This window comes from Fukomys damarensis, unplaced genomic scaffold (genome assembly GCF_012274545.1).
Source record: "Fukomys damarensis isolate Sample0158 unplaced genomic scaffold, DMR_v1.0_HiC HiC_scaffold_28, whole genome shotgun sequence".
Taxonomy (NCBI): domain Eukaryota; kingdom Metazoa; phylum Chordata; class Mammalia; order Rodentia; family Bathyergidae; genus Fukomys; species Fukomys damarensis.
Genome location: NW_022900940.1, coordinates 17,904,738 through 17,919,220, shown reverse-complemented (window position 1 = coordinate 17,919,220; position 14,483 = coordinate 17,904,738). Strand labels below are relative to the sequence as shown.

The 14,483-nt window shown below is 38.6% G+C and overlaps 1 protein-coding gene across 4 annotated transcripts in view; it reads left to right on the top strand.

Moving 5' to 3' along the window:
* The first annotated feature begins 6 nt into the window (after positions 1 to 6).
* The window catches only part of Golga4 (golgin A4), a 114,443-nt gene continuing 99,966 nt past the window's right edge, over positions 7 to 14,483 (top strand). For all 4 annotated transcript variants that reach the window (XM_010629696.2, XM_010629695.2, XM_010629694.2 and 1 more), the window contains exon 1: positions 7 to 245. In XM_010629696.2, the coding sequence (XP_010627998.1) occupies positions 159 to 245 (87 nt within the window). In that variant the 5' untranslated portion in view covers positions 7 to 158. The remainder of the gene's footprint in view (positions 246 to 14,483) is intronic.

Sequence of the window (14,483 nt, the reverse complement as noted above, 5' to 3'; positions counted from 1 at the left end):
GTGTCCCGGTTCTCCCGCGAGCTCCGAGAGCGGGTGGCGAGGCCCAGCCCCCGCGGTGCCTGGTGTAAAGAAGTCGCCTTCGCCCTCGCCGCCGCGGCCGGGACTCCTCGGCCTCAGTTCCCTCAGGTCTCGTCTGCACTCAGGACTCGCGCTACATCATGTTCAAGAAACTGAAGCAAAAGATCAGTGAAGAGCAGCAGCAGCAGCAGCAGCAGCAGCTCCAGCAGGCGCTAACTCCTACTCAGGTACGTAGGCCGCCGCTTTTCTCTTCTAGCTCCGGACCCTTCGGGACGCTGGCCCGGGCTGAGGAGGAGGAGAAATTGGCTCTAGGACTTTTGACCTCTAATCAGAACTCTTCCGGAACCCGACAGTGCGTTTAGGGCGGCCCAGGTCCTCTCGGACTACTGATCCGGATTCCTCCATCCTGAAACTCCATACCTGGATGGGATGGCCGGTTCTGTCGTGACCCCAGACCTCAGTTTTCCCTTAATGCCTGGCCCTGGCCTGAGATAAGTGCCGGGGACTCGAGTGTTGCATGATTGCAGACCCGTATCGGAAGCTCTCCCACCCATCCAAGACCCCAACCCGGGAGTAGGTGGGAAAACCCAGGCCCCTTGTGAAGTCCGACTGAGGTTCCCTCTCCCATCCTAACCCGAGGCAGGAGTTTGGAAAGGGAATCTTCCCGCAGGACTCTGACCTGTCACTTCAGCGTCCAGAGGTGAGATCAGTGCATCCAGCCGTCCTGGGCCAGGCTGCTACTGGAGCAGTGGGACCTGAAAGCGATGGCCAGCGTCCAGCACTCGAGGCTGTCACGAGTTAGTCACTTCGCATAACTTGGTTGATCCGGGACTTGGTTGATCCGGGACGGGCGGAGGGGCTGGCCCGGGCCTGTCCACAACCCTGCTTCTGCTTCTATAAAGTCTTGCTGCTTGGGAACAGTGGTTACATTAGTTTTTTCAGGAATGATGTTGCTTAAAGTTTCCAGGGACAACAAGGCCTGTTAGTGTTAATTTAAAGAAACAGTCTCTTAAGCCCTTACCGAATACGTTTTGGTCCTGGAGGCCAAGGTGAGGCTTCTGCTAAATTTCTTCCTTTGCTTTCTAAATCACAACAGATTGAGCACAAATTTCTGATAATTTTAGGCAAAATTGTCTTTGTCTGTGTTTCAAGAAAGGCTACTTTGACTTATTTGGAGACATTTCTAATTTTTAAACATAACGTGTAAACTCATACTGCATTGAGTTTTTTTCTGAAACTGTAAATTGTATAGAGCTTGTATAGAGTTAGAACAGTACTTGAAAAAAACACCATGACATTGAAGGCTTGTTTTCTCAATAGTAATTAGAATTTAAATATTAAAGATTGTACTTTGCATATGTCAACTGCAATCTTTTGTTTTTGGTGTTTTGTTTGTTTGTTTACTCGGGTTCTTGCAGTTGTGAGGCAGGCAGCAGAACCACTGGGCTAAATCCCTGGCCCTGCAATCTTTTAACTTTACAAAACCACTCACTGGTTTGTCCCCTTAGCTATTGGGATGAACTAATACAATTGGTTAAGTTGTGAGAATCAGAGATGCCAACAAATATGCAAATTTTGCACACCTCAGTTTTACATCTTAAGGAAACTTTAGACAAAATCATAGAACATACTTTTTGGCCCAGGTAAGAAAGCAAGTTATTGTTGAACCTCAGTTAATGTGCTAGTGAAGGTAAGGTTTTTAAAAGCACAGGATTTGACTAACAGTGAGTGTTTTCTTCACCTTTTCTTTTGTTTTAAGACAGCACTTTCCAATAGCCTGGAAAACTCTGTCCTGCCTCTGCCTCCCTAATGCTGGGATTGCAGGTGTATACCACCAAGCTCAGATGGTTTTTCTCACCTTCTAAATCACAAGCTGTTAGGAATACATCCTCATTTGCTTAAACATTTATATGTCTGAATGTAAAATTCCAGGTTGAAAATAATTTAGCCTCAGAATGTTGTTCCCTTATACTATTACGTTTCAGATACCAGAAATCTAATTTTCTTTATTGGTGTTTAATCTTATTTTGAATCTTCTCCTTTTTCCTTGATTTTTGAAAATTTCTGGCTTTTTCTTACTATTTTTTTCGCATTTATAAAAATTATTTTTGGGAAAGGAGTCTTGTTAATCTTTCTGGATTAATCCTTAGTTACTTTATATATATTTATATGTAATCCATTATACATGTTTATATATAATGACATGTACACACACACACACACACACACACACACACACACATTCCCCTGCAGTGTTTACTCTTTCATTTTAACAGATTCTTTCAAATTTTTAATTTTAATTTTTCTTTTTTTGGTACTGGGAATTGAACTTGGGACCTTACAGAGGCAGGTGGCAGAACCACTGAGCTAAATCCCTGGCCCATCCTTCAAATTTTTATTCCAGTTGCTTCCATTGAATTTATTTTAGTAATCTTATTTTTATTTTACACAAATAATAGTGACATTAGTCAACATTTATTTGGTGATTATTTTTAGTCAGCTGTATTTTTCAGTGCATTGCATATATCATCTAAATACATAAAATACTGCAATTTAAATTGTGTACTTCTAACCCCACTTTACAGATTAATTGAAGCTGTGAGAGTTTAAGCTAATAAATGTTAAAGCTGCCTTATGGACTCATGCATCTGGTTCTAAAGCACATTTTCTTAACCACTGTGCAGTGATTGTTGCTTTGTTTTAGTTTTCAGGTTGTGGTTGTTTATGGAAACCAGAGCTTCTCAAAAATCAAAGAGGATACACACATATAATACAAACATGATATATATGTATATTTTAATGTTAAACTTATATATATATTTATATATATATTATTTTCAGTAGTTTCTTAGAATGTATAAATAGTATGTATTTTTTTGTACTCAATACTTAATAATTTTCTACATAAATTCTTCTGAAATATTTGACTTTTAAATTATGAATTCTTAACAAATCTGTATTCCTTAGAATAGAACATTCCTCTGTGTTTGTAGTTCCTCTGTGTTTAAGATTGAAATTATTTTCTGTTTTTTTTGTTTTGTTTTGTTTTGGCAGTACTGGGGGTCGAATTTAAGATCTTGGGCTTTTGAGGCAGGTGGGGTACCACTGAGCTAAATCCCAGCCCTATTTTCCATTTCTTGATTTATTTTTCTGAGTCTCTTATTGTACTTGTTATATGTATTCATACTGGCCATCTTGTTTTACTTTTTTTTTTTTTTTTAAATAAGAAAACGTGTCTTGTGGTTGCTGGTGATTCTTATTTATTTATTGGTACTGGGGATCAAACTTGGGACCTTGCACTTGCAAGGCAGGTGGTGGCAGCTCTGAGCTAAATCCCTGGCCCAATTCATTTATATTATGAAATCTTGCAGGTTGATTTGCTTACAAAGCTGAAATGAGTTTTCATTCCTGTGTGGCTAGAAATTATTTTTATGGGGGAAATGGATGTGGAGGGGGAATGATAAAGCAGGAACTCCTCGTTAGCCAAAACAAAGAGGACCCTACTATGAAAGGTGACTGTACAGTTTATAAAAAAAAATTTGTTTTTGTTTTTGAGACAGGGTCTTGCTGTGTAGTCCAGGCTGGCTTCATATTTGTGATCCTCCCACCTCAACTTCCTGAGCGCTGGGATTACTGGCATGTGTGACCATATCCAGGCTCCTGTTATCCAAAAAAAATTTTTTTTTGAGACAGGATCTGTGTTCAGGCTGGTCTTGAACTTCGGGGCTCAAGCCATCCTCCTATCTCAGCTTTCCAAGTAGTTGGTACCAAAGGTGTGTACTATTGTGCCCAGCTCAAACTTTCTTTTTTTTTTTTGGTTTTAATTAGTATATGTTTGCCCCATTGTTCTCTCCTCTCCCTCTTTCCCTAGATCCTTTTCTAATCTTTATAGAGCCTCTCTTTTTAACATGGCTCTTTATTTTGTTCTTTAAATTGTTTGTATATTGAGTCTCATATCATAGAGACCATGAAATACTTATACTTCTGTGACTGACTTATTTCACTTAGCATAATAGCCTCAACCCATCAGTTTCCTACAGATGACTCAAATTTATCATTCTTTATGGCTGAGTAGTATTCCGTTGTGTACATATACTACATTTTCTCCATCCATTAGTTGATGTGGTTATAGGTTGCTTTCATGATTTAGTTATTGTGCATTCTGCTGCTTTAAACATGGGTATGTATGTATCAGTATAGTAGGATAACTTTAGCTCTTTTGGGAAGGTATCCAGGACACACATAGTTGGGTCAAATGGAATTTCTATTTTTAGTTTTTTGAGAAATGTCCATACTGATTCTCAAAGTGTTTGTACTATCTTACATTTGTATCAATGTACATTCCCTCCAATGTTGTGTGAGTGTGTGTGGGGGGGAGTTCTCCCCCTCACCCCCAAAACTTCTTCATTTGTTGTTTTTTGAGTCCTCATAATGGCCATTCTTACAGGAGTAAGGTGGAATCTCACTGTTTCAATTTGCATTTAGGAATACTACTAATAATTATCTTGGAACATAAACTGGCAGGTGCTACAACCAGGATTTCTATAGAAAGATTGGGGTATACTGTTTTCCTGCTCCTTGTAGAACTAGCCCCAAGTACTAGAATAGGCTGCTTATTGTATTTGGCAGTTATTTTGGTCTGAGGACGTGTTTGGAAGGGCTACCTCAAGTGCTTATTTCTTGCCCAAATTATTAGTCTCTTGAAAGCAGTAAGCTTCCATTTATACTCTGAATCAGTGGGTTGCTCCTGCTTGCTTGCTCTCTTGCTCTGTGTGCGTGTGTGCATGTGTGTATGTTTTCCTCTATTGGAAAAAGTTGCTACTGCCTAAACTATAGGTGCATTTTGTGAATGGAGTTAAGGCTACCTTTGCCTTGATTTCCCCACCATTTTAAATTCCTTTGCCTTTGAGTCTTCAGCAGTTTGTTATTGTTGATGTTTTCTCTCTTTAATGTTACAGTTGCACAGGCTGGACTTGAACTTGTTATCTTTCTGTCTCAACCTTTCAGAGTTCTGCCATTATAGGCATGCATCACTACTCTTGGCTTGTTATGTACTACCAAAAGCTTTTAAAAAGTTAGGATGCAAGAGATGGTTGTTGGACCAACCTCCCAGTCCTCAATATTTGTTTCTCCTGTAACTCCCTATTTCTAAATAAACTTTCATTACTCTGCTACTTGTTGCTTTATGCATTTTGTATTTATTTTTATTTTTTCGTTTTTTTGAGATAGGGTCTCACTATGTAGTTAAGACTGACCTGGAACTCACTATATAGCCCAGGCTGGTCTCAAACTTGCAGCGATCCTCCTGTCTCGGCCTCCCGAGTGCTGGAATTACAGGTGTGCGCCACCATGCCCAGCTGCTTTATGCATTTTGTATCAGTCCATTTTTCATTGCTATAACAAAATAGTCAAGGCTAAGTAATTTTTAATTTTAGCTCACATTTCTGGAGGTCCAAGGGCACTGTTTTTATTCAGTCATGGTGATAGACCTCGTAGTGTATAGCATCTCAATGCTGGGAGTGCATGTGGAAGAGATCACATGTTGAGGTATATCTTCACCTCTGGATTTTGCATATACCTTTTGATTTTTACTTTTTTAGAATAATCCATTTATGTGGGAAGTAACTCATTCTGTGACACCAGTATTTGTCACTTCCAAGGGCAATGGCCTAATCATCTTCTAGGCCCCATCTCTAAAAAGATTTCACTATTTCTTATACCACACTGGGGATAAGTGATCTAATACATGAATCTCTGAGGGAGAAACCACATCCAAACCATAGCACATTTTAAATATATATACTCATTTCCTTACAAGAAAGTTATTTTTATTTGTTTTTAAAGACAGGCTATCACTACATTACCCAGGCTTGTCTGGAACTCCAAGGTTTAAAGGTTTCTGTTAGACTCCTGAAGAGCTGGGACTATAGATATGCACCACTGTGCACTGCAGACGTTGATTTTTAAAAAAGCGTTGCTCCATTGTGTTTCATTTGAAGTATTGGTGTTGGGAAGTCTAGTGCCGTTTGCTTCTCTTTCTATTTTGAAGACTTAGGATCTTTCTGTTTTGTCTTGTCTGAAATTTCATGACAGGTATGCTTTTGTATGGATGTCTTCATGCATTATGCTTGATATTCGCTGGATACTTTTAAGTAGGAAGACTTATGTGCTTAAGACCTTGAAAACTCTTAACAATTTCTTTGATATTGCTGTTTGCTTTTTTTCTCTTCTTTTCTGAAACTCCAGTTCACTTGTGTAGATTCTTTTTTCCTCTTTATATTCTATTTTCATCTTTTGACTCACTTTTGGAGAACATTTTATCCAGTTCTTAATCTGAATTTTTAATGTTGGCTATCCTATTTTAAAAATTTCCTATATATATTTGTTATTGTCTTTGCTTTTTCATAGCATTGATTATTGATATATACCTTTTATCTTCTGAGAACAATGTAGATATTTTAAAAAATTTTTATTGATTTGTGTTTTTCTAAATTTTATGTTTTTGTCTCTCTCTTTTTAACATTGGAGACTTTCTTTTCAAAATTGAGTGCTCTGGGCTATCATCATATTTAAGTGTGAGGCACTAAAAATCTGATGCTATGTAGAAGTAGCAAGTGATGGAGACACACTAGGCTTACTGCTACTGGTAGGTGATAGGCTGAAAATTTGCTTTGTTGTTGGAGAAAATATAAACATGTCAGTAATTAGAAGTCTTTTATAGAGGTCACTCAATTTTTCAAGAGAAACAGTCTGTTTTGGAAAGGAGTGAGGAGTTGTAATTCTACTATCAACTTCTTTTTTTTTCAGTACCAGGGATTGAGCTTGGGACCTTGCGCTTGCGAGGCAGGCACTGTGCCACTGAGAGGAACAGGAGATCTGAGGATATTTCAGTCAGTCTTCCCGATTTTGGTCTTGCCTCTTCACTTCTGGATTTTGCTTATACCTTTTGGTTTAATCCCTAAGTCTTTTCAGGATTCTGGGGATGAAAGTAGGCTTGCTTCTTCTCATTAGCATTTCTCTCTTAGGTCTGTGAGGTTGTAAATTCAGCCTCAGCTGTACTGAATTTTTTAGGAGTTTTTCATTCACCTCCAGTCTCCTGAAAATTAAAGTTTTTTTTTTTAACTCTTTGAGTGGGATGGTGAGGAGAAAGAAACATGGTTCCTCTGCCATATTTAACTGGAAGTTTTCTTAAGTTACTTTTGGGTGAATGGATTTCACTATATTGAAGGACTTTTTGAGAGGCATTTATAATGTAAGATCAGTGTTTCATTTCTGGCACTACTATCTTAGACATCAGGATAAGAAAGGTAGTTTAAGAAGCGCATAATGAAAAGCTAATAATTTTGATAACTAAAGTATAAAGGTTTTATGAAGAATTGACTCCAACTATCACCATTCTTTTAGAGCTAGGATATCTGAAATTGGCTTGGCAGTGACTTTTAGCAGTGTTGTGATGAGGATTCTCTAGCTGTGTAGATTATCCGTAGGTGTAGAGGGAAGGAATGAAATAAGTCATGTGTTTTCTGTACTTATGCAAATGTAACATCTCATCTGTATGGCACAACTTGAGAACCAGGAAATAAGTCAAAAGGCCTATGACCAGTGAAAAATGTTAATGTCACCAACTTCGTAATCTATTTTTAATGCTATTCATAAGAAAACATTTTGAAATCCTTCATTTAGAATTTTTTCATGCTTATTTTTTGTGCAGTTCTAATAAATATAGTTATCCAGTTTCTAAACTAGTAGCAGGCTAGAATGGGTGAATACTTACTGCAAGTAGCATATTGGTAGGCATGACAACTAACATAGAAAATATTAAATTGTGAATTATGTTGTTTCTTTTTATCTTAGGAAACTAATCATTTGATCAACTATAGATTTTTTTTTTTTTTTTTTTTTGGTACCAGGGATAGAACTTGGGTCCTTGTGCTTGCAAGGCAGGTGGCGGAACCACTGAGCTAAATCCCCAGCTTTAGTTGATCAGTGTTATTTTTTTTTACTTATTGATTTTTTTCCTCATTGAGTTTATTGGTACATTTTAGGTATACAGTACAGTTACATTCATTATTGGGATCTCGTACCTTTACATGCCAGGTCTTGGTTCTCATTTTTTCCCCTTGTTCCTGCCCCCCCTTTAGTTGATCAATTTTAGAAAGTTACAGATTCAAAGCATTTAAGCCTCACTGATACTTGAAAAGGCATGGAGATATAGATATATATATATCTATATATATATCTATATCTATCTATATATATAGATATATATATACACACATATATATATATATATATATATATACACACATACATATCTTTAACAACTTCACTATTGTAAATGATTCTTTCTGTGAAATTTCTAGGTAATACAGCCCATTGAGTTTAATATGGAACTTCTTAGTAATGTGAATATCTAAAATTTGTTTGTTATGTTTAGATTGTGTTTTTCAATTTGGGATTGATGCTTTTGTTTTTTTTGTTTTGTTTTGTTTTGTTTTGTTTTTGGTACCAGGGATCAAACTTGGGTCCTTGTGCTTGTGAGGCAGGCGGCAGAACCACTGAACTAAATCCCTAGCCCAAGGATTGATGTTTTTTTAATTCCATTTTTTAAAAATATAGTTAAAAACATTAAATTAATTTGAAGTGTTCTGGATTGAATTAATGTTCATGTTTCCCAACTTTGTTCTTAAAAAGAGGACGTGGTATGGTGAAATCAGTTCAAGTGGTTTGTGAATCAGTTGGCTGGGAGAGCCTTTTTATTTATTTAATGAAAATAGGTCAGAAAACATGATATGTTATAAAGTTTAAAGTTGTTCTGTGGAGGCTGGAGCTGGAGCTCAGTGGTAGAGTGCTTGGTAGAGACCCTGGGTTCAATACCCAGCATTTAAATTTTTTGGTAGTGCTAGAGATCAAACTCAGGGTTTCATGTATGTTAGGCAAATGCTCTGCCACTGAACTGTATACTTCTCCCTAAGAGTTTTGTTCTATAGGTGTTGCTGTGTGAATTATGTGAAATATTGCTACTGTTTTTCTTATGAGTTCCAGAAAAATAAATCTGATAGATAGTCATCCAAAGAATATTGGGAAAGTGGATAAAGATGTCATAATGGTGCTCTGTTTCTGGGTGCTGTGGTCTCCCTCTATAGGTGGTTTCCAGGTTCTTTCCATCTTGAACAAGTAATTGAATGAAACAAGCAAAAACAGCAGCAAAATTTCACATTTATTTGAGGTAGGAAAAATTAAAAGTGAAGGGTAAGGGAGAAACTGGAATGAACATGGGCTGAGTAAAAGAGAAAAAATAAAAATAAAAATACAGTGGGAGGGATAGGGAAGGGGGAATAAGGGAAAAGGAAAAAAATAATGAGAAAATGTAAAAATGGAATTAAATTGTTTGAAGTGGGGAGGGGAGGGGAGGGGAAGGGGAGGGGGGGGACAAGGGGAAAAAATGAGAACCAAGACCTGGCATGTAAAGGTACAAGATCCCAGTAATGAATGTAGCTGTACTGTCTACCTAGAATGTACCAATAAATTAAATTAAAAAAAATAAAAATACAGTGGACTTACGAACTCAGTTCATTCTTGGGGGCTGGTTGTAACTTAAGTTGGTTATAAGTCAAAACTATTTTTCCACTAAGAAGTAATGGAAATACCATAATGCTCTCTGAACTTCCCAAAACACCTCTTAATCAGTTTTTTCATAATAAAAAAGGGTTGTATAATTGCATAATTTACCAGAAACATTAATAATTTTCCTAGTGTATTCACTAAAAGTTATAAAATGTGCCTAGTTTACGAGACACAGCCATTTCATACTGTACTCACCATTCAAGTTGACATCTTTGGCTTGCAGGAAGGGAGGATGAAATGGAGGGTGATTACTTTTTGGAAGGAGAGTTCCCTTTCATAAAGAATATCAGGAATCTGGCCCTCTGATATCCTTTCTTTCCTTGGGACCTGCTTCTGGCTCACTAGGTCTCATCCTTTTCAGGACTAAAAACTGGTCTAAAGTTGTCTTTTTCTGTCTTTTCTTTAACACTGTTCTGTGGTGTGACATGACATTGCCATTAAGCAAGTAAATGCAATTTTTGACTTTTTTGAGAGTGGGGATACTGGGTATCAAATTTGTGACCTTGCACTTGTGAGGCAGGCAGTGCAACCACTAAGCTAACACCACCCCCACCCCCAGCCCACGATTGACTTTTTCCTGTCTGGGTGGGTCTTCCGTATAAATGTTTGTAGCTCTCCATTTTTTCAGGATTTCCTTTATTTCAGAAGAACTTGGCTGTGCTGATTGTTTTCAGTGTTTTTTTGTTTGTTGTTTGTTTTGTTTTTTTTGAGACAGGGTCTCACTATGTAGTTGAGATTGACCTGGAACTCACTATGTAGTCCAGGCTCATCTCGAACTCACAGTGATCCTCCTGCCTCAGCCTCCCAAGTGCTGGGGTTACAAGGTATGTGCCATCACACCCAGCAGCTTCACTGATTGTTGATATTCTCCCTCCTCTTCAGAAAGCTCCTCAGCTGCCATTCTCTGTTGCTCAGACAAAAGTTGCTGAAATTCCTCTGTAGACAGTTCCTCTGATTGTTTTTCTTCCAGTTCCTCAGCACCACCACTGTCTAACTATAAGCCTGTGGAGTCTGCTATAGTGACAGTATCATCAACTGCAGGATCAGTTGAAGACTTGGGATCCTCTACACAGCCTTCAAAGTCTCTTTCCTGTATAATTTTTTTTTTTTTTTTTTGGTACTGGAGATCAAACTTGGGCCCTTGTGCTTGTGAGGCAGGTGCCAGAACCACTAAGCTAAATCTCCAGCCCCCCCCCCCTTTGGTACTGGGATAAATCTCAGAGGCAGGCAGTGGAACCACTGAGCTAAGCTCCTGGTCCTCTTTCCTGTATAATTTTAGGCCATAATTTCTTCCTGGCAGATCTCAATGTCCTTAGACATTGGCCCAGGATTTCTCAATTAACCCCACACAGGAAAGGATGTTGCAATGTTCCTTCTAGAACTCTTTAAGTTTGCATTTAATCTGTATCTGAAACCATCTGGAAATGCGTGAGGAACAATTCTTTGGGGTATAGTTTCTTAAAGTTAGCTGTAACCTGCTATAGAGGAGTTGTAGTAGGTGGGAGGAACTTGACTGAAAGCCATGAGAATTATTCATCTAAATCTTGAGGGTGAGCAGCACTGACCATGATGAGGAGAGCCTTGAGTAGTAAACCTTTGTCCTCTAGATGTTTCTTAACAGTAGGACAGAAAGCCTTCCTGATCCACTCAAGAAAAAACTACTCTTGTTACCCAGGCTCTTGCATTACATCTGCACACAACCCCTATCCTATTCTTTATTACTTTATGTTTTCTGGACACTCTAGGGGTCTCAGAGTGATAAACCAAGAGAGGTCACCACTTGTATCGGCAAATAGTGGTGAGGTTAGCTTATACTTCTTAGGCTTGTGGCCTGACATTTTCTTCTCTTCCTGGGTAATCTATGTTTTCCTGGGCATTTTCTTCCAGAAAAGACCAGTTTCATCACAGTTGAAAACTTAACAGCAAAAGCCATTTCCCTATGTCATCATTTTGAAGTGGTATATGTAGTTTTCAGCAGCCCTTTTATTAGCACTGTATGCTTCACCATGCCTAGTTATGCTATGAACCCCAGTTCTTGCTTTAAAATTGTGAAATTACCCCTTAGTGGTACAAAATATTTCACCATTATCACTCATTGGTGGATTATCCTTTATGAGATCTGCCTTTTATAGCCCTAGCTTTTTTACAAATTATAGACTCAAATAGGTCATAACCTGCCATCTGCCTTTTGTTTATCTACACTAATAATAGCCTATTTCATCTAACACTGTTGATCATGACTTACTAATTTGAGTAACACTTTTAATAGCACTGTCTTCCTTATACAAATCTTTGTAAGATTGTTGAGATGGTAGATTTTGACACACTGTACATATTAGTGAAATTGGTGACAGTAACACCTCTCATATTTCTATAGTTTCCTCCTTTTTTTTTTTTGGTACCAGGGATTGAACTCAGGACCTTTCATCTACAAGGCATGCTCATTGCCACTGAGCTAAATCCCAGGCCCTGTTTTCCTTCTTTATGATTTTGATTGCTTTCTTTACCTTCTCTTCCTTAGCTTCTTTTCTAGCTTTTTGGGGGCTATTTTGATAGAAGTAATTGTAGTGATTATATAAAGCACTGACTGAAATTGCACCTGTAAGTACACATATCTTGGCTCAGACTGATGTTTATATATGCTTACATATGCTTTTCTGGCATTGTGAATTTTTATTTACAACTACACAAGTGGCTGGAATTCGGGTCATAACTCAAGCCTTTGGTTGTAAGTAAAAACTAAAATTCTGGTCATAACTCCAGTTGATCATATGTGAGGTGGGTTGTAACTCAAGGGTCCACTATATAAAGCAAAAGTACATCCTGAGCATACAGGGTGGGCTACCGTGAAGAGATCTGGTAGTGAACTCTTTATAGCATCTGTATCCTTTTATTTATTACACACATCATGAGTTCTTGTGAGAAATACACACACTGGTTCCTGAGAATTCTTTGGCACATGTGTCCTGGGATATGGTCACTCTTACTCCGCTAAACAACTTTGCAACGCCCTGCCTTCTTGCCTGTTTTCCCCTGAGAGACACAAATAATCATAATTTTGTGGGTTGCTGAGGGAGTGGAGGTCTCCATCTTCTATAGTTTCTTCTGGATGGAAGCGTTTGTAGACCCTCCCTGCTAGGGATTATGTGTTCTCCAACTGCTTTGGGGTATTGTGGCTCACTGGCTGGGTTGAAGAAAGACAAACCTATCAGAAGACAATGAGAAAAGAGTGGCCATTGGGCTGCCTGTTTGATGGAAGAAAGAAATTTTACTGTTAGCCCGTATCTGAGGAGCAGGTTAATTTTTATGCATCCTGTAGAGGAGAATGTATGTCAGAGAGGAATGTCAGATAAATTATCAAGAAACTCAGAGCCATGGCCTTAGTAAGATCCTGTTTAATTATTTGTAGTGGAGTCTTGCTTTTGGAAGAGAATTTACTACAAGTCTTCCAGAGGCTCACAGGAGTAACATTTTCCTTTTGGATAGTGTTCTTTAGATGATGGAACTGGCCTTATTCTAGAAAGATGAACTCAATTATCCATCTCTGCTACTTTTACTGCCGTGGTTGTAGCAAGGATTACTGAAAAGGAGCCATTCCATTTTGGCTTTAACTGGTCTGTGGGAATCCCTTCTCGCCAAGTTTTAATGAGCACTTGGTCTCCAGGAGGACACTAGGTAGTTCCCCTGGGCCGGGACCTGATAGGACTTTGTTCCCGTACATTTGGATAGCCTGTTGTACTTGGCCCAGATTATTAAGGTATTGTAAGAGTCTCTGGGTCTACAGTCATGTCAGAGGATAGAAATAGCCTTCTTATAACATCTCAGATGGGCTCAAATTTAGTCCAATTTTGTGCAAGTTATGAACCCTCATGAGCACTATTGGCAATTATCAGAGCCAGGACTCAAATGTCTCTTAGCAGAGTTTTGCCAGTGCTCACTTTAGGATCTGATTGGCTTTCTCTATCTTTCCAGGAGACTGAGGTCACTAGGTGGAATGAAGATGGTACATTATTCCTAAAGCCTCTACCACTTTGAGTTATTTGAGAGGTAAAAGAAGTCCCATTGTCCCTCTGGAGAGACTGGGGTCATCCAAATCGGGGGATGATTTCTTTAAGAAGCACCTTGACTATCTCCATAGCCTTTTCTGAATGAGTAGGAAGGGCTTCAATTCAGCTTGTAGAGGTGTCAATTAGGACCAGTATATGTTTAAACTTCCACATACTGGCATGTGGGTAAAGTCTAATGCCAGTCTTGCCCAGGTTATGTCCTCCTCTGTACAGGTTCTCATAAAGGAGGTGCTTTGGGCTTGCCTGGGTTTTTATAGGCACAGAGTGGGCAAGTTTTGCAGGTCTGTCTGTCTAGAGGTCTCTGATAATCCTAGTCCTGTGAAAACTTGAGTGACCATTTCCAATGTAGTATCTCTTCCCAAGTGGAAAAAATCATCAAGTGTTTTTATAGCCTTCCACTGTGTTCCTTGAAGAAAGACCAATTTGTTTCTTAAATACCACGAGAGCCCCCTTTAAATCACCCCTTGTCTTAAGGCCCATTTATCTCTTGGGGGGTATAGACTGGTTTTAATAATTCCTTAGGACATAAACTCAGGGTCTTTGACAGCCTCATATAAAGGCTTTGCCATTAGTCCAAAATTAATAGCAAGATCCTACAAAAGCCAGTCATTCCCAAGAAGGAATGAAGCTGTTGTTTGGTGGGAGGAGTCCCCAAAAAATAGCCTGGATAATGTCTCTGATGAGCTGCCATTCCCCAGGTGTAAGACTATGTCCCAGATATTGAACTTTTTGGAGGGATATCTGAACCTTTTCTTTGGAGACTTTATATCC